Source organism: Sus scrofa, chromosome 2, assembly GCF_054392235.1.
Source record: "Sus scrofa isolate SSC_HxYL_T2T_F1_AM1 chromosome 2, Sscrofa_HxYL_maternal_Yorkshire_Landrace_v2.0, whole genome shotgun sequence".
Classification (NCBI taxonomy): Eukaryota; Metazoa; Chordata; class Mammalia; order Artiodactyla; family Suidae; genus Sus; species Sus scrofa.
Window position 1 is genome coordinate 93,384,136 of NC_139384.1, and position 24,545 is coordinate 93,408,680.

General features: G+C 45.4%; 1 protein-coding gene across 10 annotated transcripts in view; it reads left to right on the forward strand.

Annotated features, from left to right (window-relative positions):
- The window catches only part of ARHGEF28 (Rho guanine nucleotide exchange factor 28), a 339,437-nt gene that overhangs the window by 165,762 nt on the left and 149,130 nt on the right, over positions 1–24,545 (forward strand). For 8 of the 10 annotated variants that reach the window (XR_014838058.1, XR_014838057.1, XM_021084441.2 and 5 more), the window contains exons 7-9: positions 1,058–1,130; positions 14,332–14,384; positions 14,981–15,041. Coding sequence is in view for 8 of the 10 variants with exons in the window: in XM_021084441.2 (XP_020940100.2) it covers positions 1,058–1,130; positions 14,332–14,384; positions 14,981–15,041 (187 nt within the window). In the remaining 2 variants the exon portion in view is untranslated. Of the gene's footprint in view, positions 1–1,057; positions 1,302–14,331; positions 14,385–14,980; positions 15,042–24,545 lie in introns of all 10 variants that reach the window. The other 2 variants (XM_085013806.1, XM_085013805.1) reach the window with 1 other exon arrangement.

Genomic DNA, 24,545 nt, shown 5'->3' on the forward strand with positions numbered 1-24,545 from the left:
TGGAGCCTGCATGGTCAGCTCTCTTTTAAGCCCAGATAGCCTTGCTGCCATCGCCTCAGTACCTCCCCAGACATACCTGCTCTAGTCCATTCGTTGATTCCATGGTGGGCCCTAAAAGAGAGAGCTCTCTGTACTGGGAATAAGGCTGGGGGCCGTTCATAGCCACAGAGGGTAGGTGACTGGCTACCTCTTGTTCCCTGCCTCTTTGTGGTTTGGTCGGTCCCTTATGTGTATTTTCATGTTCTTCTTGCTCTGGCCTCAGGATGTTCTGAAATAGTCAGGAGCCAGGCACTTGATAAGCTGAACTTCATCACATGCCTGGGGTGGGGTAGATCCCGGGTCTGTGCTGTGTCAGTTGCCGGCCTGCCTACCCCACTTTGACCCATGTTGGTGTGGGAGGATGTGCTGATGCGGGTTTCGGCAGCTTTGGACACATCAGCATGTAATTCTGTCTGCAAGTTGTCACTGGCGGTGGGAATCCATTTGAGAAGAAAATACTGAGGCCTCTAAAGACAACTTCTCTCAAAGGCTCTCAACTCAGTCTTGGCTGGGGACAGCCTGCACCAGCGTGTGCCAACGTGTCGCCCAAGGCTTATGCTCCTCCTGGGTCCTCGCTGTAAGAGTGGTCCCACCCCCATCTCCAGGTCCCCGATCCCTGTGGCTTAGGGTGTGGATGGGGTTAGTCGAGGTGGGCAGATGCGTAGAACAGCAGCCCTTCTTTCCAATTTCAAGATGTTCTGTTCTCTGTCCCCTTTTTGGCTCACCTGCCGTGTTCCTGAGCCTTCCAGTGTTGTGACCTGGGGCAGCAGTGAGGACTAGCAGCAGGGGGAATTGGGGCCCCTGTCTCTGATTCCTCCCACCACCTCTCACGTCATCTGAGGTGTCATGTCACGTCCTCCCTGCAGCTTTACCCCCCTCCCCCCACCCACACCCCCCCAGGCCATGCCTCTGGCCTGTTCCAGCTCTGAGATCTTTGTTTGCTTTTCATCTCTAGTTGCATCTCTGAAGCTTCAAATGGTTGTCAGTGATTTTTTTTTTCTTCTTCTTCTTTTCTTAGGCTCTTGAAGAGCAAGAAGCCAGGTCCGAGGAAAAACTAGATATGCCCTCCAGCGCTGCAGAAAGCGAAGAAGGTATGCATGCTTCTTCCCCACCCTGGGCTTGTAGAGAGTGCTCAGGACTAACTAGTCAACTGCAGGTTGAAGTGTGCGCTGAGGGAGCCCGGGAGCTGGGGGACTCGGAGGCAAGATCGGGGTGCTGGGGTACAACAAGGCCCCTGGGCCCTCCAGCGGCATCAAAGGAAGGTACCGTGTGTTTCCACTTCTATTCAGTTAGTATTTACTGGGTCCCCCCCACGTTCCCCATCTTCTCAGCCCTCACCTGACACACAGTGTTCTCATTTCCAAGTTCAGTCTGGTCCATCCTCTGTCCCTCACCTCTTCTCCAGCTTGTTCTACCTCTGGGGGCTCCTGCTCTGTGCTGGGCTAGGGGAGCATCTTTGTGGTCATGAGGTCCAGAAGTGCCACCGCTGGGGAGAGGTGAGGGGTGGGGGATGCTGGGTGCTCTTCAGGGTGCAGGGGCCCCTCCCCACCCAGGTTGTCCTGCACAGCAGTTCCCAGCCCTGACAGAGCTTCAGAGACTGAGGTACAAGTCTGCTCGAGGTGGGTGCCCTCAGCAAGAAGTGTATTTTCATAACATGTTTCATTACTCTGTTCTGCATCGTAACACACAACACCCAGCTCGGGTGCAGGAATGTCATACTTCCTTATTTTCCTTAACTGGGCAGTTCATCAGGGAAAGTGATCCTTACTTCAACTCAGGTCCTTTCCCCTTTGACATATACAAGTAGGTCTGATCTGTTAGCAATTCCTAGTCATAAACACAAGTTTTGACTCTCTGGAGCCTCTTACCTTTCTTCTTCTTCCTCTTTTTTTTGGGGGGGTCTTTTTAGGGCCGTACCCAAGGTATATGGAGTCTTCCAGGCTAGGGGTCTAAATTGGAACTACAGTTGCTGGCCTACGCCAGAGCCACAGCAATGCGGGATCCGAGCTGCGTCTGTGACCTACACCATAGCTCATGGCAACACCAGATCCTTAACCCACTGAGCAAGGCCAGGGATCGAACCCGCATCCTCATGGATGCTAGTCAGGTTCACTAACCACTGAGCTGCGACAGGAACTCCCTTCTTACCTCTGTTCTTAAATACTCTAGTATTAGTTGTACAGGATAGATTTTCTCTTTCTCTCTTTTTTTCCCCCCCAAAATCCAGCAGTGGCCGGAATCTGACCATGCATCACTAGGTCTTCTAGGGTAGTTAGGGCAAAGGTTTCTTTTTTTTTTTTTTTTTGTAATTCTAAGTTTGTGTGTGTGTGCTATATTCTATGACCCTTTTTTTTTTAACTTTTTATTTGTTTTTTCCTACTGTACAGCAAGGTGACCCAGTTACACATACATGTTACATTTTTTTTTTCTCACGTTATCATGCTCCATCATAAGTGACTAGACATAGTTACTGCAAAGGTTTTAACACATGTAAATATTATGTTTCTTTTGCTTTATATTTTAGAGTATTTTTTATTTTTTGAAATTATATGTGAATTTAGGTTTATATTGATTTAGGGATAGGGTTATACTGACTACTGACTTTCAGATCAGTGAAGGGGACAAGACAAAATATCAGTCAAAGTAAAGGGACGATATCTGATAGACATGACACCCAGCATGCTAGTTGCTGGGGTTAGGAAGAAAAAACAGGACAAGATCCCTGTCCCCAAGTCACCCTTGTTGACACTGGAAGACTCGCAGTGAGTTGAAGAGCATGTGGCCCGTGCACCTGCACATACCCCTGGGATAAGCCAGCTGAGCTTCCTCCATGAGCTGTGCCCCTTTGGGCCCCTGCAGAGCTGCCCTTTGCTGCTCTCCCCTGTGGGTGGTGTGCTGGCTGCATTGGGGGAGCTGCAGCTTGCCCCTGCCTTTTTTTTTTTAATGATTTTTATTTTTTCCATTATAGCTGGTTTACAGTGTTCTGTCAATTTTCTCCTATACAGCAAAGAGACCCGGTCACACATACGTGTATACATTCCTTTTTCTCACATTATCATGTTCCATCATAAGTGACTAGACATAGTTCCCAGTGCTGATCAGCAGAATCTCATTGCTTATCCATTCCAAAGGCAACAGTTTGCGTCTTTTAACCCCAAATTCCCAGTCCATCCCACTTCCTCCCTCTCCCCCCTTGGCGGAACAGACCACAAGTCTGTTCTCCAAGTCCATGAGTTTCTTTCCTGTGGAAAGTTTCATTTGTGCCGTATATTAGATTCCAGATATATGTGATATCATATGGTATTTGTCTTTCTCTTCCTGACTTACTTTCTAAAAGGTGGTGGGGAACTTCACACTTTCTCCTGAAGACCTAGGAGAGAAAACGCCAGTCTCATATCAGGAGCACTGGCTTCTCCTGAGCATTCGGCTTGGTTTTCTGCTCTGACTGTGACTGATCAGGTTTCTTGCTTGCTTGTTGGCTGATAAACTGAGGGCTAAATTTCTGGCCTGCCAATTGCAAATTGGTAGGGTACGGCTGACTGCATTTTTTTGTATTATCTTTATTTCTTGAGCCTTCCCTATTTTCCTTTTTAAAAAATCAACTCCTGCCTTTTTCTTTCTCATCTTGTATATTTTTTCCTCTCGTTATCCACCTTCAAACTAACTTAGGACAAAGCAAGGTCTAAATAAGTGCTTAAATTCTCAGTTCTTGCCATTACGGGGCTGACAGTTTGAGACTGGTGCAAATAAACTATAGGAGATGTCTGCTGATGACACTGTGAGAGGTCTTTGACATGTGCCGTGGGGTAGTCAGGGAAAGCTTCTGGTGGATGTGACATAGGAGCTGTGATCTAATGGAAGGAAGGGACTTCTAGACAATGGGAATATATGCAATACAGAGTCCTGAACCTGATGATGCACCAGGGAAAATGCAGGTCATTTTTGCAGTCCTGGAGCATAGGGGTGTGTGTGTATGATGCCAGGAAAGTAGGTTTGAGAGGGAGGCAGATGGGCAGGGCTTGCACACGAGGCAGGGACCTGGAACTCTGCCCTGATAGCTCTGGGAGCTGTTTGCAGCAAGTTAGATCAGGGTGTCATTTTAGAAAGTTCACTCTGTGAGAGTGTGGAGAATGAGCCTGAGCGGGTAGGGGGCTGATGAGAGTGATGCAGGAGAGGGTCTGCACCAGGGAAGGGTAATGAGATTGGAGAGGGACAGACAGATGGAGACTCTTCTGAAAGGGCAGGCTGTCCGGTGGAGGTCATTGGTGAGGGAGGAGGGTGATTCTTCCATTCCTGGTGTGCCCCTGGGTGGGACAGGCTTTACGGGAAGGAGGGTCATGACAAAACGTGTCCTCCGTTTTAGACAGGTGGAGTTTGGTGGGCCCAGGGAACAGCCAAGTTAATATACCCGGCTGCCCGCTGGACTCAGGTCACTCCACAGTAAGCCAAAGATTTGGGCAGAAACTCGAGTTCTCTAACCCCAGATAATTAATGTGGGTATTTTATAGACCTGTGGACAATGCTTTTAGTAATATACGCTTGGAGGACATATTTAGAAACTGGATGCATCTTCCAGCAGAGGGCAGTATTCACATAAAGTGAAAACCGTCAATTAGTTTCTGTGCATTCATAAGCCCGGAGGTGACTCAGCTAGAAGAACAAAACATTTTGAGTGTAAGAGCTTGGTTATTTTGAAAATTTTTTCCCCTATAACCCTCTAAAGCAAACTTTGCCTTTGAGATCACATAGGAGAGGCTTAGTAGATTAGGTTCTTCTGTTCTTCCTGGGGCAGTGGGTAGAGGGGGAAATTTTAAGTGTGTACCTGTAGTTACCATTGATGAAAAGGCTGTGATAACTTTAGCCCAGAAATTTACTTTGCCTCTGTTAGTGTGATAGATGGTTTTGTTATTGCCTCTGAAACAAGTAGGTTTACGTCATTTCACAATTGTAATTATCCTCCCCGAATGGTGGGATGTTATTCCAAATTAATTAAACGGTCAAAAGGTCACCTCATTGGCAATGTGCTCAGATGAATAAGCTAATTCTTAGCATGCAGTGATCTACCAACTGACTCCCCATTTTGTCCTTTGCCGCCTTTGTCCTTTTTTGGTCTTCTACTCCAGGATTTCCTAAAGAGCATTATTGTGTGCACGATGCTCTGAAAACTAAGAACTCTTTGTCCAAAGAAGTAGACAGTGCTGAAACCCCCAGGTTGGACACTGTGAAAACACTGAATGTTTTGTAGGTTCTAGTAAGTCTTGTAGTCAAGGAACCTGCGTAGCCTTGGTTCTCTGATGTTCTCACAGTTCTCTGATGTGATCATGGGAGAAGCCCTTTTTCATGGTTCTCAGCATCTCATGAAAGTGGTCCTTGGAAACGGTGCTCTTCCTCATCTCAGCCCTGTCCTTTCTCAACCCCATTTCCTCCTTCTTCATGGTCACGTGGGCTCTCTCCATCTATTAGGCCACGAAATGCTCAGACTGGGAAGAGACCTAGGGAGGCATCTTTAAAACTACTCATGGTCATCTTGAATATTGAGATCACCTGGGCCTCGTCACACACCCCCCCCCCCCCCGACACTGTACTTTTTTTTTTGTCTTTTTTTTAGGGGCTGCATCTGTGGCATATGGAGGTTCCCAGGCTAAGGGTCGAATCGGAGCTGCAGCTGCCAGCCTACACCACAGCCACAGCAACACCAGATCTGAACCATGTCTGTGACCTACACCACAGCTCACAGCAATGATGGATCCTTAACCCACTGAGCAAGGCCAAGGATCAAACCCACATCCTCATGGATACTACTTGGGTTTGTTAACAGCTGAGTCACGGGAACTCTCCCCACTGTACTTTTTAATGTCGTTTGGGAGACTCTTGCTGCCTGGAGTCTGTGGGGCCATTAAACAAACAACCATTGTAATACCATTGACTTCTCTATGAATCTGTTTTTTTTCCTCATTATTTTGTAGGGTTTTTTTTTTTTTTTTTTTAATCCCTGTGTAATTTGCTGTCTTGACTTTGGTGTGACTAGTCCTTTACTCTGTTGGCTTCTCCCCATCAATTATCTTCCACATTCTCATTAATAAGGAACTAGGGAGTTGGGATTGGAGCATGAGTTCCAGTCAAAAAGGAGAGAGGGCAAAATCACCTCCTTTAGGGCTAAGGGGCTTCCTCTCACCATCCCATGAGGAAGGGGCCGTGGGTCCAAAGGCAAACCTGGGTCTAGGCAGACGATGTGAGCCCTGCAGACCCATTTACATATCCAGTCAATGGATACTTGTTGAGCGTCCACTCTCTGCCGGGTACCGGTCTAAGCACTGGTGATGTAGCAGCAACCAAAAATGCAGAGAGAAAAAAGCCCTCACCTCATTAAATTACTTTAATTTCACTCAGGCTTTTGTGGAGGGTCAGACACTGCTCGGGGTGCTGAGGGTGCAGCCATGGGCTGAGCAAAGTTTGTGCTTGCTTCCACTGGTCATGGGGGGGTACATTTCAGGGAGTCAGCAATCAATTTTCCCCATTTTATACATGAGGCTGTGGCAGCACAGAGAGGTCATGTAACTTGTGTGAGGTGACCCAGCTTGCTCAGGCAGTCAGAACTCAAGTGGATAAATTATTTTTTTTTTGTTTTTTTTAGGGCTGCACCTGTGGCATATGGAGGTTCCCAGGCTAGGGGTCTAAATCAGAGCTACAGCTGCCGGCCTACACCACAGCCGCAGCAATGAAGGATCTGAGTCCCATCGGTGACCTACACCACAGCTCACAGCAACACCAGATCCTTAACCCACTGAGTGAGGCCAGGGATCGAACCTGCAACCTCATGGTTCCTAGTCAGATTCGTTTCTGCTGCGCCACAGTGGGAACTCCGAGGTGGATAAATCTTACCACCACACTGTAGACACCACCCCCTTCTGTAACAGGATGTTTACCTGTTTCGTCTTTGGACCGCTGCTCTAGCGCTCTCTCCAGCTCTTGTGTGATGGAGAAAGGGCAAAGTTGAAATGAGCTCCCTTCCACATGACTGACCTGTCTCATAAAATCCTTGCGATGGGAGATTGTGACCCACAGGCACAGGCATGTCTCGATGAAACACCAGCAACAAGCAGACTTGGTTAAAAACCTCAGCTCTGCCACGAACTGGCTTCGTAACAGGATGCAGGTTCCTCAGCTGTAGTTTCTTTTGTGGAAAATGGTGGAGTGAGGGTCATTTAATACAGACTTCGAAATAAGGTTGAAATGTGAAAACACAGAAGAGGCCCCTTGACCAGTATCGGACGGTGGATGCTTAGCCAGTGCTGTCTCGTGATGAGTGCAGGTTATAACTCGTTGTACATGGATTTAGCGGTGACCATGTGTGTGTTGAGACACCAGGACATAGTTCTTCATGTTGCAGCAATCTGGTGAGCAGATTTTTTGCTTGTACATTCTTTAGAACGGGGGCGGAGGGGGGAGTGGCTCTCTGTGCCCCCGGTGAGTGAAATGGGAAGAGGGAGTTGTGTGAGGGGTCCTCTTTATTTGAATATCTCCTGTGAGATGCTGTTGGGAAAACCAAGCGGGCTTTTATCCATGCGCAATTTCCCTTCCAAGATTTTTCATTTTAAACATTCTAGGGGTTCCCGTTGTGGTGCAGTGGAAATGAATCCGAGTAGTGTCCTTGGGGACTCAGGCTCAATCCCTGTCCTTGCTCAGTGGGTCGGGGATCTGGCATAGCCGTGAGCTGTGGTGTAGGTCACAGATGGGACTCAGATTCCTGCGTTGCTGTAGCTGTGGCAAAGGCCGGCAGCTACAGCTCTGATTGGACCCCTGGCCTGGGAACTTCTATATGCTGTGAGTGTGGATTTGAAAAGCAATACAATAAAATAAAATGACATAAAATAACATAACATAACATAAAATCACTCTAGCTCAAGGTCTTTTAAGAACTGTTAAATATGGTGCCAATGTCTTATCAAGATGTGGATCCTTTCACCAGGGTGGCAGGGACCTGGGGTGTGGGGGAGTTAGGACAGCAGTTAGGAACACCCCTGTTCTGTGGAAATGATGACTCAATAGAGGCACGGCTCTTCCCTCATCCCTGTGGTGGAAGATGCATCCAAGGACTTGATCCGTGTTGTTCACCTACAAGTCAGTACTAGGGTATTTTCAAGACAATGACACATCTTACCCAGAGAATGTATTTCCCAGCCCGGGAGAGTCATCTGTGTTTCTGATGGAGAAGCTCCGTCTTCTCTCTGTTTCTTTTGGAGACTGACTTTGCTGGTCCACTTTCTCCTCCTGCCCACAGAAGAGAATGAGTGTCCTCATTAAAGGGTCAAGGATAAAAAAATAAGATATCAAGCTGATAGGATGCTCATTGTGTGTGTTATTTTAATAACATTAGTCTTTCCTCACACGTAAAGAAAAATTCTCCAGCTTACCTCTCCCAGTTTATCACAGAATCTTTGTTTGAGCTGGAAAGAACCTCAGATCCCTCAGGACTCAACTAGATACAGGGAATTCTGCTCACATCAACTATGGGTACTTTGTTCCAATAGGGTCAGATTAGCAGGCTCGGGGAGGGAGGGAACTAGTACTGACTAATCATATCTACTAAGAAGTTTCATGTAATTGGAATATGCTTAAGTTGAAGGTCTGGTCAGGGAATTTTTTTTTTTTTTTTTCCTGAACTGAAATGGCATCTAGGTGCAAAGGCTTAGGAACATAAAAGTATTTTCTGAGAAAATTGAGTCTTGTTTATATAGTTGAAAGATGACTTTGCCTCATTTTATTTAAGCAGTTGAGTAAATTAGGAAAATTATATCCTGACCTCCATTTGAAATATAATGATTTTAGAGCTTCTGCCTAGATGGTAGTTGCAACCAAATCTTTGGACTGAGGGGTATTGTTTTGTTTTGTTTTTTTTTCTCCCATGACTTAATTTTCTACTGTTGGAGATTTTATGGGCTTGGGGGTAGGGAGTGGTAGAGAGTGCACTTTGGAGATGTAAAAAATCGATATGGTAAAAACATTGTAAACAAAAAGTTACCATATGATTCAGTGATGATACTCCTAGATATGTACTCAAGAGAAATGAAAATGTACATCTTCTTAAACTTGTACACAAATATGCAAAGCAACATTATTCACAACTGCCCCAAAGTGGAAACAATCCAGACGTGCATCAACTGAGGACTGGATATACAAAATGTGTTTGACACATCCAGTGGAATATTACTTGGCAATAAAAAGGAGTTAAGTACCAACACATCACACCATGAACGGACCTTGAAAACATGCCACGTGAAAGGAGCCATGCAGAAAAGACCACGTATTGCATGATTCCATTTATGTGAAATCCAGAAAAGGCAAAGCTATTAAGAGAGAACATAGCTGAGTGGTTGCTGAGGGTTGGCTGGGAGTAGAGGCAGTTGGGGAGAAATGGGTAGCGCATGCTAATGTGTATGGGGTTTCTTGTTGGGGCGATGAAACTTTTCTAGATTGGTTGTGGTGGAGTTACTGTCGTGGCTCAGTGGCTAACAAACCCGACTCTCTATGAGGACATGGGTTCAATCCCTGGCCCCGCTCAGTGGGTTAAGGATCTGGCATTGCCACAAACTGTGGTGTAGGTTACAGACGCAGCTCGGATCTCATGTTGCTGTGGCTGTGGTGTAGGCTGGCAGCTATAGCTCCGATTTGACCCTTAGCCTGGGAACCTCCATATGCTGCGTGTGTGGCCCTAAAAAGACAAAATAAAATAAAATGAAATGAAATAAAATAAAATAAAATAGGTTGTGGTGATGACTGCACAGCTCCGAATATATTGAAACTCATCAAACTGTACACCTGCAGTGGAGGAATAGTATGGCATTGAATGATACCTGAAAGCTATTGCAAAAATATGTATATAGGGAAAGCTTATATACTAAAAGAGTATATACTGGTGGTTTTATTGATATTATTTTCTTAGTCCTTTTTGAATTTTCTTAGTTACTTTTGTGGCTCAAAAAAAGTGTCATGACTAATTTAAATTTGAAAAGAAAATGATGTATTTCAAAAAAGGTGTCGAATTCTTTCTGGAAGAATACAGAACACAAAGACAGAAATTATGAAAGAACACATTTTGGAATTGCTTGGGGGCAGGAATTTCTTCTCTCACCTCAGCATCCTCTCCCTGACTCCTCATCTTGGGGCTCGGTAGGGGCCCGGTCGGTGGAGCCTGTTGAAACGGGTGGAGTATGGGACTTGCAGCTTAACATCAATGTCTCTATAGAAAAGTGCCTCGTTGCTTCTCCCTGTCCATATTTATATAGGGAAGGCCCAATGATTGCGCTTATTAGTATTCGGCACGTCTAGGAAAAAAAGGGAATAACTGAGCTACTGAAACAAAAGGTCAGAGCGCTCTAATCGCCTCTGAATCAAGAGCGGTGGGTTGTTTCTCGCATTTGCTCCCTTTGCCATTTTCTTTCTCTCAGGGTTGTGCATTGGCCATGCAGGGTAGGGGAAGATATTAAGGCGATTCATGGAAGTGACGCTGTTATCAGTGAAATTCCAGCGTGTAACTGGGAGGATAGATGGTTTGGGGCTTGCAGAGCTGGAGGGACAGGAGGAAGCCAGGAAGCAGCATTCATCTATCTCACCAACTCCACACTCCAGAAGTTGTGATAAAGTAGCGCCAGTGTTGCAAGCATTTGAATTAGTCATTTAGATGAAGTGAACAATTTTCCCTTCCTTGTGCCTAATGATCAACCACAGCTCGTCAGTTCTGGGGGCCATCAGCTCTACATGGAGGAGAGAAGTGTTTCTGTGGCATCTGTAGTATGCCTGGCACCCTGCTTGGCATTGGAGGCACAGTGCTAAGCTTAAATCGATTTGGATCCAGCCTTCCCAGAGCTTCGAGTCCATTGGGAGAAAAGGATTCATTCAAAAGCTATGAACCTCCCTGTGGGTCCCTTTGGGCATTTGTGAGGCAGACAGAGCCGGCTGAGAGCATGATCCTCATTTTCCTTTGTGCTTTTGACATTGCCCTGCAAATTCTAAGCCATTCGGGGACTAGGTTGTGGAGAGTTGAACCTGAGGGTAGGGATGAAGCAGCATTGTTGTCTGGCTGGCTCTGGTCGAAGCTCTTCTCTCTTGCTTCCGGAGGAGTCAGATGGCACAGCAAATGGTAACTGAAGAATACTGAGCATTCTGCATTTTCCATGAAAGCGTTTTCTTTGCTTAAGTCTGGAGTCTGTGGTCCCCATTCCTCAAAAGGAGACAGTATGATTGCACACAGAATGGAGAGCTATTGGGCTAATTTCTTTCTTAACAAGACACCGGCATTAATCTTACAGCTGCTCCACTCTGTTTTGAAAAGCCTGCTGGTGCAGTGTCCCGGGTGAATATGAATATTGGAGATTATTTCTTGTTCCATTAGAGTTTGGCAATAAAAAACATGTTTACAATGTTAGGTACGTTTGAGTTCAGAGGGGGTGAGCCTTACTTCTGGGTGGACCTTCAAGGCAAGATTAATAGGCCTTTAAAAGAATAGCTTGGGGCTACTGATATCATTATCTGCCGAAGGTTGCTATAGCAACGAGTGGTTTGATTGCACTGTGCAGTGGGTGGTGCCGTGGGGGGAGTGTAAAAGGATCCTAGTAATTTAGCAGAAACTCTCCTGAGCGATTTAATTAAACTCTGCTCGAAGGAGTGCCAAACTCTTTAAAAGGTCTAAGATATAGTTCTGTGTCGTCCTAGCTTCATCAAAGATACATTATTATCCTGTCACAAATATTTATAATGATTTGGAGGTACAGCTTTTATAACTTTGAAAGGTGTTTTTTAAAGTGATGAAGTACAAATTTTGCAAAGATGTCTATTTTTACATAGTTGGTAGTATTCGTTTGAATATAAAACAGAATTGCATTCGACTGTAAGGAGAGTATCAGCTGGCAGTGTGTGAAGACTAGCCTTTTGCAAGGGGCAGGGAGCTAGAATCCAAACATGTCACCAGGGTGGACTGTGACCATACTCCCGGGTGAACACATCTTTTATTGTTGCAGGTGGATTACTGGATGGTAGAGCCTTCTTCACTAGCAATCTTGAGTAAAATCTGTACTAGTCTTCTAAATCAATGCTGTAGGTACAGAAACCTTTACCAATGCAGAATTATCATTTAAGAGCCTATGATCCGAAATGACTTTAAAAGAATATCAAGTGATATTACATATCAAGTGTATGTTACTCTCTTGCCGTCTCTGCAGATGTATCTGTTGAAACTTTGGTTCTAGTTACCCTCCTTTTTAAAACATGGTGGTGGTGGTGTTCCCTGGAGGCCTAGCAGGTTAAGGATTTGGCATTGTCACCCTGTGGCTCTGGTTACTGCTGTGGTACAGGCTTGATCCCTGGCCCAGGAATTCTGTATGCCATGGGCGTGCCAAAACAACAACAACAAACCCAGAGTGATGGCGGAGTTCCCTTGCGGCCCAGTGGTGAGGACTGGACACTTTTACTGCTGGGGCCTGGAGTTCCCTGGTGACCTAGTGGTTAGGACTGGGCTTTCACTGCTGGGACCTGAGTTCTATCCCTGGTCTAGGGACTGAGATCCCCCGTCTAGCCAATGCAAGCTGTAGCCAGTCAATCAATAGAACACGGTGGTGTTATCATTCCCACTTACCCAGTTTTTAGGGGTTGGGTAAAATGCCTTTCAAAACAGATGCCATACATGCTCCAGTATGGCCAGCACCATTGCAGATGAGCCACATCAATTTTCTGCATCTCTGCGGTAGGATAAAAACTTTCTCCTGACCTTGAGTTTCGGACTTGGGTGCAGCGGGCTTTTGAAGGGCGAAATTGGCCGATGGCACGAGGTCTTGTTCTGCAGATGGTACTCTGCTGCCACCTGGAGGCCTTGTATGGGCTATGCATGTAAAGATAGGCAGGGACAGTGGCAAACACAAGCCTTTCTGGCTGGGTGTGAGCGACCGCCTTGTCCTTATTCCCTGTTGAGGTCACACGAAGTTGAGGCTATCACTCTTTCATTTTTCATCATGGAATATAATATGCATATTATTGTGGGGCGCAGATGTCTTATTAACTTGATATAATGTAAGTTCAAAGTTCCTGTTGTACAGATTTTAAAAAACACATTCTAATTTTGGGTTCGTTGACTTCTCTGTTCTATCCTTGCCTTATTTTTATTCATCATGGAAAACCACCTAAATGAAAACCTTATACCTTTTTATGCAGAAACATGGATACAAACTACCTGGTGGTATTGCCAGGTGGTAAGAAGAGCTTGAATAAATCTACTTGGAGGTTTGAGGCCTCAGGTGACTTAAACTAATGGGAGCAGAAAAGTGGGATAGGAATGCTGAGTTACTGCGTCTGCTGGGAAAACCTGGGGGCTCTCCAGAACTGGCATCCAGCAGGGCCATGGGGACAGGGAAGCTAAGGGGTCAGAGGAGGGCCCAGGCCCACAGTGCTGTATATAAATACAAATTCAAGGCCAAGATCTCCATCCAACTGCCCATGTTAGGCGTGCCCAGCACTTGTTTTCCTCAGGCCCAAACCCGCTTTTGGTGGTTGTTTCAACAGCAGTGGCCCTTGTTTTCGGGCAACTGAGTTATTGGGGGAAAGAACCAATCAATCAAGATACAGAGAAAAATGCCCTTAAGTGGACCTTCCTGTTCATCCCAGAACATGACAACCACCGCTGTTTCCAGGAAAGCCTTTATCCAAAGAGAACCCTCCGCAGTGCCTGGGGCTGATTAGTGCAGAGCCTGGCGCTCTCGGAGGAGGTCCCAGCCCAAGGTCTGTGCGGATGCTCTCGACTTTAAACAATGGGCATGAAAGGTCAAACCTCACCTAGACTGAATCGTGCCCTTTTGAAACCTCTGAAAGCTGTGGTACTTGAGGCTAGAGACGTGTGGCATTTCCTTAGGAGGGTAGGAGTCACGTCCTTACCATCTGCACTGTTTTGAAGAGGCTTCGTTCAGCGTGGAGCCTTCCTTCTGAATCAGGGGCCTTTGTTTATTTTGTGAACATTTTCTTCCTCAGGATTTCCTGTGAGAGCTTCTGGGCTTGTTTACATCTTGGGCCACACAAATAATCCCAGAGCGGGGGCTGTTAGCTTGTCATATACTCTGCTCTGCAGAGGGCTGAGTTTTAGGAGAAGCCTAAGCTAAAACCTAGCTCTGCAGAGTTGTCTCTGGGCAACTCACTTATATTCATCATCTAGTTTCTTTTGTTCCATTTTTTCTTCTTTTTCTTTTTTTTTTTTTTTTTAAATGGAAGTTCCTATCAGCAGATCCTGATGAGAATTTTTCCTTTTTGCAGAGATTAAGAATTTGGTGTCCAGCAGATCATCGCCTGGAAAGGAGAGTGTAAAGGTACGGATTCCCTGACCATTTTCTCCCTTGTGCTTCTCACCAGCGTTGAAGTAGAAGTGAAGACCTAGTGGTAATAAACATGGGGGGGGGGGGGGAAAGCAAAATACTCCGTGGGGTAGGCCTCAACTCACATTCAGAATAACTTGAAATTCAGTATCTTTTCTTGAATTTTCAGTCTCTACTCTTGATGACCAAACCCAGCTGTCTTCCTGGGTTGTAGTTGATTGATTCATGATGAATCAATTATGCAAGATGATTGATTATGTTTTCCAAAAAACATTGTACTTGAAGATGCTATCTATAGATGTTTGCCAGTTATGCGACTGCAAGAATGAACCTGGGAGGTAGTCTCTCTATAAAATAACCTTTGGATAGGTTTTAGGCCTGCTTCAGCGGGGAACAGATCCTTCTTGTATTTCCAGCTCTTAATATTAAGTCCAAGACGAGTTTTTCTATTTACATGCATGCAACACGTCTTGACTGATGTTTTCTGAGGTTTCTTCATTTATAAAAATAAATGTGAGTGTATCAAGTTAGGATCTTGTAAAAAACAAAAACAAAAACCCAAAAAACCCACCTGATTTTGTCTTTTCCAGTGTGTGGAAAGCCCAGTGGTTCAACTGAATGAAGGTGAAGGCCAGGACGGTCTAGATTTGGGTATGTTTCAAAATACTGCATCCCCCCTGCACTCCTAGAAGGGGTCTCACAGACCCAGGTATACAAAAGACAAGAAGGAATTCTATTTGGAAATGAAATCTCCCTTCCTGGGAGCCTTGGCTGTTTCTGGAAGCCCACACAGATGAATTTTCTTTGCAGCATCAATTATAATACTATGACTTCAGGGGTTGTGTCTCCATTTACAATTGAAAACCAAACCAAAACAAATAAAAACAAGGAAAGCCATCCAGGCTGTTCCTGGGCAGTTTTCCTCTGAGCCAGATGCTGGCTTAAGGCTTGTCACATGTTGCCTTGCTTTTCCATGAAGTGGGCACTGCCAGCTTCCGTTTGAGGTGATGGGACTGAGGCCCCTAGAAGAGAGTAAATGGTAGAATTGAGACTCATAACTTCATCTCACCTGGCTTCAAAATCCCCAAGAATTTGATACTCAGGGGGGCCCACTTGGAACCTGTGTGATCTTCCCCTGGACTCAGGAAGAGAACAGATGCTCATCCGGGGGCATGGATCTGATGGGGGGATCCTTGCAAAGGAACAGGAGCTCCCCTGGCAAGGGGAAGGTTTATCCTCCCGTGGGCCTGAGAATTCTTATCAGCTCACAACCATCCAAACGCACCCCCCGCCACCCCCCTCCCCGAGGCACACCTCCCCCTGGCATTTTCTCATTCTTCAGGGCTAATCAGAGCTTCAGATTTACCTTTGAGTTCCAGCCTGATGAAGCTGGGGCGGGGGGCGGGGGGCGGTGTTGAGGACATACAGAGGCAGGGCCTTTAACAGATGCCTCATCTGGGCACCTGGATCGTCTGGGAAGACCTCTGGGGATGCTACGTGGGAAGCAGATAATCAGGACATTGTCCAGTCAGTTTCTTCAGGCTCCGTGAAGGGAAGCAACTCGTGTACCCGGAGACCTGGCGAGTGCACGGGCAGAGCCATCCTAGGAGGTACACGGGTGGGGTGACCTGGCGAGTGCACGGGCAGAGTCGTCCTAGGAGATGCAGTGGTGGGGTGGCAGCGGCCAAGTGCTCTGGCAGATGTAAAATCGGGGAAGACCAGCCCAAGGCCCGGGACGAGTTTAATAGCAAAGGTGGGGGAGGGCCTGTGGAGCTGAGTGGTGCGGGGGCGGGGGGGTGCTTCCTGGGGGTGCTGGCACGCCTGGCAGGCACACAGCAGAGCAGTTCCAGCAGCCCTTGGGAAATCATAAGCATAAAGCAGGGTGAGGCAGAAGCCCCTCAGTGTCGGTTGGCTGGGCTGCTCCTAGTTTGGCCCCCAGCTAGAGGACGTTTCTAGATCCCCTTGCATGAGATGCTACTGAACTTGGAACTGAACCTGGACCGTAGCAGGCATTAGGCCCACGTTTACTATTTCTGCCTGTGTAAGGTGAGAGTAATAATTGGCTTCCAGAAGAGGAGAGGAGGAAGGAGAAATGAAGCAGACGAGTCCATGGAGATGGCTGTCGTGGGCCCCCGATGCCCGGGGCAGCGCTGCTGCTCACACACATGGGATGTCTCGTCCACAGCTTGCATCCTGCTCCCAGGAATGTTCACTTTGAAGAATGTTTACCGCGACAATTTGCTACTGCGGGAGCAGTGCTGGCTGGCCAAAGTGTGAAATAGCAGGATGATTTTAACTGGGGGCTTTAAAAACCCACTCCTGGGAGTTCTTGTCGTGGCTCAGTGGAAACAAATCTGACTAGCATCCATGAGGACGCAGGTTTGATCCCTGGCCTCGCTCAGTGGGTTAAGGATCTGGCATTGCCATGAGCTGTAGTGTAGGTCACAGTGGCTCAGAACCTTGCTGTGGCTGTGGCGTAGGCTGGCAGCTACAGCTCTGATTTAGACCCCTAGCCTGGGAACCTCCCTATGCCGCAGGTAGGGCCCTAAAAGAAAAAAACAAAACAAAACAAGAAAAAACCAAAAAACCACAAACCCCCAAAAACCCCACTTCTTTCTCAAATGGTGTCCTTGCTGGGTACCAAGGCACCTGTCAGGGAAATGGTCAGGGCCTGACCACGTCGGAGGGTTTTGTCAGTAACATTGTTGTGCGTGAGGAGGATTTCGACTGAGCGAGAGGAGGATGTATGACGTTAATCCAGTGATTTCTGGAAAGGTCCAGAAGCGATTGTCCCTTGCACTGACATTTGCTTTTCTGTTCCTGTAAACTTTTTGGATTTAAAAAAGCCACTTGATTTCATGCAAAGAAAACAATAGATTTTTACAAGAACCTTCTGAGACAAAGAAGAGGGCAGCGAAGTGAGCCATAGTCGGGCCATAAGCCGGTGTCTGGAGCTGGAAACGACTTTTCCCCGTGGCCGCTTCCAGACTGTGTTGTTACTTGATACGGGTTTATATTCTGCTTAGTTTCTAAGGAAGTGCTGATAAATGTGGTTGAGATAGATGTCTTTGCCGACCTGAGTGATTCCGAAAGATGTGACGCGAGTTTAGTGTGATGTCATACACAACGTCAGTGCTGTCCCAGCGGACCTTTCTGTGCTGTTGGCGTGTCTGGCATCTGCACTCTTCAGACAGAGCCAGCATGTGTCCGCATGTGTCCACTGACAATGTGACGAATGACCAGTGTGATTGAGGAGGTGACTTGTAATTTTATGTGTTGCGCTGCACAGGGAAGAACCAAAGTAAGGCTCCTTTGTGTTTTGTTGGTCCATCAGAGCATCAAGAATCACACTCGCTGTTAGTTCAGACGCTGAAAATGACTACTGGTTGGAGAGGTAATGTGTGCGGTGGGTAAGAGCGGGTAACCTCATCCAAGCTGGTGCCCCCAAACCACCTCAGCAGTGCGTAGTGATAGTGATAGAGAGGCTCTATTTACAGTGGGTCCAGGAACGACGGCCCCGCTCGGTGTGGATGCTGTAAGGGCTTGGCGCTTTGTTCGAAGGGGACAGTATGAGCTGAGGGCTGGGGTCTGACTCCATTGCTACCATAGTGGAGCGTCAGCCTGCCCGGCGTGTAGTTCCTTCGCATTCTGGGCAAGGGGGATGCAGGGAGAGATCAGAGCATTTGGATGAAAGGGAAGAGAAAGTGGATGAGGGGGTCAGTACAGAAATTAAAAGGAAACTTAAGGGTCCATTTGGCTCAAGAATACGGAACTGAATATGATTAAGAAATAGAAGTTTGGAGTTCCTGTTGTGGCTCAGCAGAAACAATCTAACTAGTATCCATGAGGATGTGGGTTCGATCCCCTGGCCTCGCTCAGTGGGTTAAGGATCTGGCGTTGCCAGGATCTGTGGGTCGCAGACGTGGCTCAGATCTGGCATTGCTGTGGCTGTGGCATAGGCTGGCAGCTGCAGGTCCGATTTGACCCCTAGCTTGGGAACTTCCATATGCTGCAGGTGCAGTCTTAAAAGGAAAAAAAAAAAAAAAGAAAGAAAGAAAGAAAGAAAAAGAAATAGAAGCCCCAAAGCAGGCAGCAGCAAGTGCTGTGCCAAGCAGAAGGAATGGGAACAGCTAGCAGGAAGCATCGACCACCTATAGGAGGTGCCATGGGGAGGGGGCTCTGGGGCTGCCCTGTTGACGTCTCAGCTGCAAATGAAGATGCACAAACCAACCCGGAGCTGGCAGAGCTGGCTTGATTAGATGTGATGCAAACTGCTTTTGAAAGGTGGAATCTGAAAGAAGAAAGCCATGGGCCTGGCTACAAATGAAGGTTTTCAGTCACATGTTCATTTCATGCCTGAGAACTGTGAAATGCAAACTATTGCATTTGGAGTAGATAAGCAATGAGGTCCTGCTGTACAGCACAGGGAACTGTATCTGATCCCTTGTGGTGGAACGTGATGGAAGTTACTATGAGACAAAGAATCTAAGTATATGTATAACTGGGTCACTTCGCTGACCATCGTAAATCAACTGTAATTAAAAAAAAAAAAAGTGCCAGCATTTCAGGTGGATTACAGAAGCCCAGACGGTCATAAGAATATCTCTCAGCAAGAGATATTCCAGAGTGAGTGACGTTGTATGGGCAGCCCAGTTTTAATGACACTCACACAGAGGCTGATTTTCCTGCAGTAATTTATCAGTCTGCACTGGATGGAAGATACTTTGAACTTGACTGGGCTAAAGCTATATGTTGTGTGACTCTTTGGCTGGAAGACAGGAAAGACTGCTAAAACTGATGTATTACAAGAACTCCCTGAGCGTGTTTTCACTTTCCACGTGGGCAGTGGCCACAGGGAGGTAGGGATACTGGAGGAGTGGTGACGGAATGGGCTGGCATCATCCTCCTTGCCTGGGTCGTCCAGGTACCTTGAAGCTCTGGGCACGAAGCGGTGCCATACCTGCTGTGTGGCTGGCAGGGAAATGAGCTTGATATAAGTGCTGGAGGTTTTAGGCATGATAATGTGCCAAATAAATAAGCCTTTTTGAAAAAATTAATTTTGTCTTTTCTAATTAGAGAAGTAATAAATGCTCACAAGTAGAAAAATTAGAAATTTTAGAAAGAAGAGAAAACCAGGAAAACATCCCTGTAGTTTTGCAACCCCCAAAGCAGCTGCTAGTAAATGTTGGTCTGTTTACTACCTGTTTTTTTTTTTTTTTTTTTCCTATGCATCTATTTTTTACATAGTTGTGATCATGGAAACAATACAACTTTGTGTTCTGCTTTATTTTTGTAATGCTATCTGCTGTAAGTCAGCTCCATTTTAGAAGGTAGCTTAAAATGATGCATTTTTAAAATAAGAACCGTGGATTACTTTTTTAAGAAGAAAGGGAAGATGTCATAGATTCTCTCCACAAGCATTTATCAGCCAGGAAAAAAGCCCCAAACCCACATTTTTATAGTATGATCAGTTTGATTTTACAGAGTGGCCTGATTGTCAATACATGCTGAGGCTCGAAGCACGATTATTCTTTAACACTTTGGGTCACTTCATTGCTGTTACAGTTTGATACTTGAATGTAATATATCAAAACCTCTTCCTTAGTGGGTGTTGGGACTGGGAAGGTGGGTGTTAGGGAGGCAGATGAACCAAAGCTGGTTGTGGAAGGAAACCTGACTTGATACCAAAAAACCCACCCAGACAGTCAGGAAGAGATGGAAGCAGAAACAGAAATAAACAGTAGGAAGTCAGGTGTTTCAGGGGCCTCCTCCCAGCCGACCCAGACAAGACAGAGAGACACAAAGGCCCCATATAAGAAGCTCAGGGGAGTTCTCATCTTGGCATAGTGGAAATGAATCCGACTAGCATTCATGAGGATGCGGGTTCGATCCCTGGCCTCGCTCAGTGGGTTAAGGATCCGGCCTTGCGGCGAGCTCTGGTGTAGGTCACAGACACAGCCTGGAATCGCTTTGCTGTGACTGTGGTGTAGGCTGGCAGCTGTAGCTCTGATTTAACTCCTAGCCTGGGATCTTCCATATGCCACGGGTGCAGCCCTAAAAAGCAAAAAAAAAAAAAAAAAAAAAAAAAAAAAAAAGGCTTGGGAAAACATTGCCAAAGTGAAACTGGAAGGAATTGATCGGAAGCTCCGAAGAACGGTTGCTCTAGAACAGAGTGTTAGGTGCAGTCCAAACTTTTAATCTAAGATTTGCCTTTGTGGGTGTGTCTGGAAAGTCCAGGCCCATGGACTTAGGTGGCGAGTGGGGTGGAGACAGCGCTGTCAGACCACCAATTAAGTAGGACCAATTGGATTTATCTTTTCTTCCTCTACCAACTAACAGTTTAGAAATGGAATTGATGCTACTCAGCCATTAAAGCTTATAAAAGAGCAAGTTTATGTTGTTTGGAAACATATCGAAACTTTTATTTTCACAGGCAAGATCTAAAAGGTGATTCTTAAGATCTAGGACCCAGGTCACTAGGAGCTGGTTCTCTCTTAGCTGTTATTATTTAGTAACACATGGGTATCTTTATTGAGATCTCAAAACTGTTGCATGAAAAATGAAAGAAAAGAAGGGAGAAGGGGTGACCTTAGTCAAGCTCTTATGCTTCTGAAAAATAAGTTTTCAAGCCTAATTTTTGGCAGGGCTCTTTATGCCCCAGGTTTCAAAGTTTTGGGTGGATTCTCTGTTTTCTTTCTTTTTTTCTCCCTTCCCTTTCCCCCTTTCCTCCCTCTCTCTCTCTCTCTCTCTCTCTCTCTCTCTCTTTCTTTCTTTCTTTCTCTCTTTCTTTCTCTTTCTTTCTTTTGTTGGGGGGATCATCTCTCCACCACAAACCAAAGTTTACCAGTGATTTGGTTTTGAAATAAAGAGCCCAGGGCTGGAGAAATATCCCAAGAAGCCCTTTGGGAATGCAAAGTTGTTTGTAAAAATTCTGATTCAAATTTTATTCCTTTGGTTCACTTCAGTGAAAATTTCTTATGGCAGCTGTGGAGGTTTAAAAAATGGGTCTTGGTAGAAGAAATTGCCGGCTTACTGGAATTCTGCTGAGGGTTGTAAGCTGAATTTGGTTCTCCTATCACGAGTGTTCTGCCTTTTCTGTTTGTGGTTTCATTGGTTGGATAAAATTCTCCTTGCGGAATGTGAATGAAGCATTTTTCGTTAAATTAGACAATTGGAATAGTTATCGACAGGATTTTATCCCAGAAGCTGAAAGAGAACTTGGGGATGGGTCAGTTTAATAGAATACCTCGGACTAGGAATTGTGAAGGAACTAACGCCTTCCTCGGGGCGTAAGGTCTTCATATTATCATCTTTTCTTATAAGTTAACATTGTTGGTTTTTGCTTTTGTTTTTTGATAAGTTCCCTGTCTAGGAAGCTGTCTGGTCTAATGATAGGTCTGATGTTCTGCCTATTTTTTGCTCACGGGTGTGTGTAAAAAAGCAAAAAGCAAAATGAAAGCGAGTTAAAGTAGGCGTTGCTAACTGATCTAAGGGCTCTGTTATCTGAACTCTGCCTGCTTGCTGGAATGACCTTGGAGCTTGAACACACAATCCAGAAGCCCTGGTCCCACCCTCAGAGAAGTCTGACTTAATTGGCCTAGAATGTAGCCCGTGTTTCAAGAGTCCTAAAAGCTCCTCAGGTGAGTCCTAAGAGCTCCTCAGGTGAGTCCCAGGTACAGCCAAAGTTGAGAACCATGAGTGTTCCTTAAGGGAGCCCTGTTCTGCTCTGCTCAGAAATCACTCCTGACATACTGGCTTTTCAATATATATATATTTTTTATTTTCTATTTTTTTGGTCTTTTTTTGCCTTTTCTAGGGCTGCTCTCTTGGCATATGGAGGTTCCCAGGCTAGGGGTCTAATCGGAGCTGTAGCCACCAGCCTACACCACAGCAACACGGGATCTGAGCCCCGTCTGCGACCTACACCACAGCTCACAGCAATGCCAGATTCTTAAGCCACTGAGTGAGGCCAGGGATCAAACCTGAAACCTCATGGTTCCTAGTTGGATTCGTTAACCACTGAGCCACAACAGGAACTCCTTCAATATTTTTAAAATTGGGGAAGTGTGACTCTACTTTCATCTCATTTGATTACAAGAGCAATTAATCAAAAGCCTGTTTGTATTGGGTTTGCAGACGTTTAATGATTAGCCTCATTAATATCAATGTAGATCTGTGGGAAAGGTAAACAAAAAAATTATTGAAAAATTTTCCTAACTACTTGCACCGAAATGAGCTGACTAAATCTTTAAAGATTCTTTTTAAACATTAAGAAGCAATCAAGTGACTGTCTGTTGCTGTCACATGCATCCATTGGACTTAGAAGTGTACAGATCAGGATGAAGGGAATGGGTGCTGGTTTACACTGGTGTCCTAGGGACACATGTTTGTCCTGATGTTTGCCATTAGTCTCAGCCTCCTTGTAGTGTATTATTCTAAATCGCTGTCTTCTTTCTTCTCCCAAACCAACTTAGTTTCTGAAATGTAATTGAGAGGGACGAAAAGAATGGCAGTTCTTTCTCTGAACTCTAAATTTTTCATTCTCCAAAACAGGATCCTCAACTCCAAATAAATCAGCTTAGTGAATAATTCCATAGCTTCTATCCCTGAAGACTCTCTTTTGATTAAATCAGATGATTATATTATAAATTTCAAACAAGTATAAAATCTGAAGGAAACTACAACTAACTTACAAAACAGGAAACAAATGAAACCGTGATCTGTGTTCTGGAAATAGGATTTGTCAATGTCTTTCATGGAAGGTTAAATTTCCACCTAGGGATTTTGTTCCCTTTTTCTTTTATTGAAACACTCGAGAATACCTGTGTGTGCAGACGCTTAATGAAAAGATTTGCCCACACAGAGGAATCCTCGGATTTTGGGCTTGATTGCAGCGTCAGTGTGGTTATGTGAGTTCAGGCTTGCTGAATCTCCAGTGGTTAATCCCTTGGAAGGGACTTTAGGGCAATTAAGATTCTGGCCAGCTTTCATTGCCAGGCAGTACAAACTCTGACAGTGTGTGTGGGGGGGGGACCATTTGCTTTAACTTTTAGAGTGCTTAATTTGAGAGACATTTTTATGAAACATGGCCTCTTCGGGCATGGGCAAGAAATCCAACAATTTATTCTTTGCAATACGAGATTCTGCTGAAGAAGATGTGTAAAGCATAGGGAATAAGTTAGGAATCCTATACTGAATAGGAGATCCAGTGGTAAATAGTCTGTTGTTTCTTCATAATATTTAAAATTACATACCAAAAAAAAAAAAAAGACAGAAAAAAAGAATGAAGTTACAGGTGTCTAGAATTTTGAAGCAGACTTTGAGTAAGTGAGCTGGGTTTTGTCCAGGTTCTTGCCATTTCTCTGCCATTGGGTTTCTGCTGATGTAGCTGAGGTAGAGTCACTTACCCTACAGGTGCCCCGTGGGGGCTTCTCATTGGGGTTAACTCTTGGGAGCCTGTTAACCCCAAAGTGACACCATTTGTTTCTGAGAAATTAAAACTACTTTCAGTATATCACCTTTTAATGTGTGATTAGTTCCCTCAGAGTTACATGGTAACTTCAGAACTGAAGCAAAGGGGGGAGTTCCCTGGTGGCCTAGCAGTTAAGGATTTGGTATTGTCACTGCTGTGGCGAGGGTTCAATCCCTGGCCCGGGAACACCCACCTGCTGTGGGCGTGGCTTAAAAAAAGAACTTAAGCAAAGGGAGATGAAGTGTTTTGCATGGCTTGAATCTTACATCTCTGAATAGGCAATACAGACTTTCTTTGAGCATGAATTCCACAAACATTTAATGAACATAGATTCTGTACTTTTCCCCCCATCCTTTAAAATGTTTTTAAACTGTATGTTGCAGAACAGTTTTAGATTTACAGAAACATTGCAGAAGTAGTGCAGAGTGTTCCCACACCCTTGGCCCCCCTAAGTCCCCCTAGCATCCCTCATTATCCACATCAGGCATTATTATGGTACATTTGTTAAAATTCCTGAACCAGTTTCCATACATTATTATTGACTAAAGTCCATCCTTTATTTAGATTTCTTCAGTTTTTATCTAGTTTCCTTTTTCTGTCCCCAGACACCATATTGCATTTTGTTGTTATGTTTCCCGAGGCTCCCCTTGGCCGTGGGAGCCTCTCAGCTTTGTTTTAGTTTT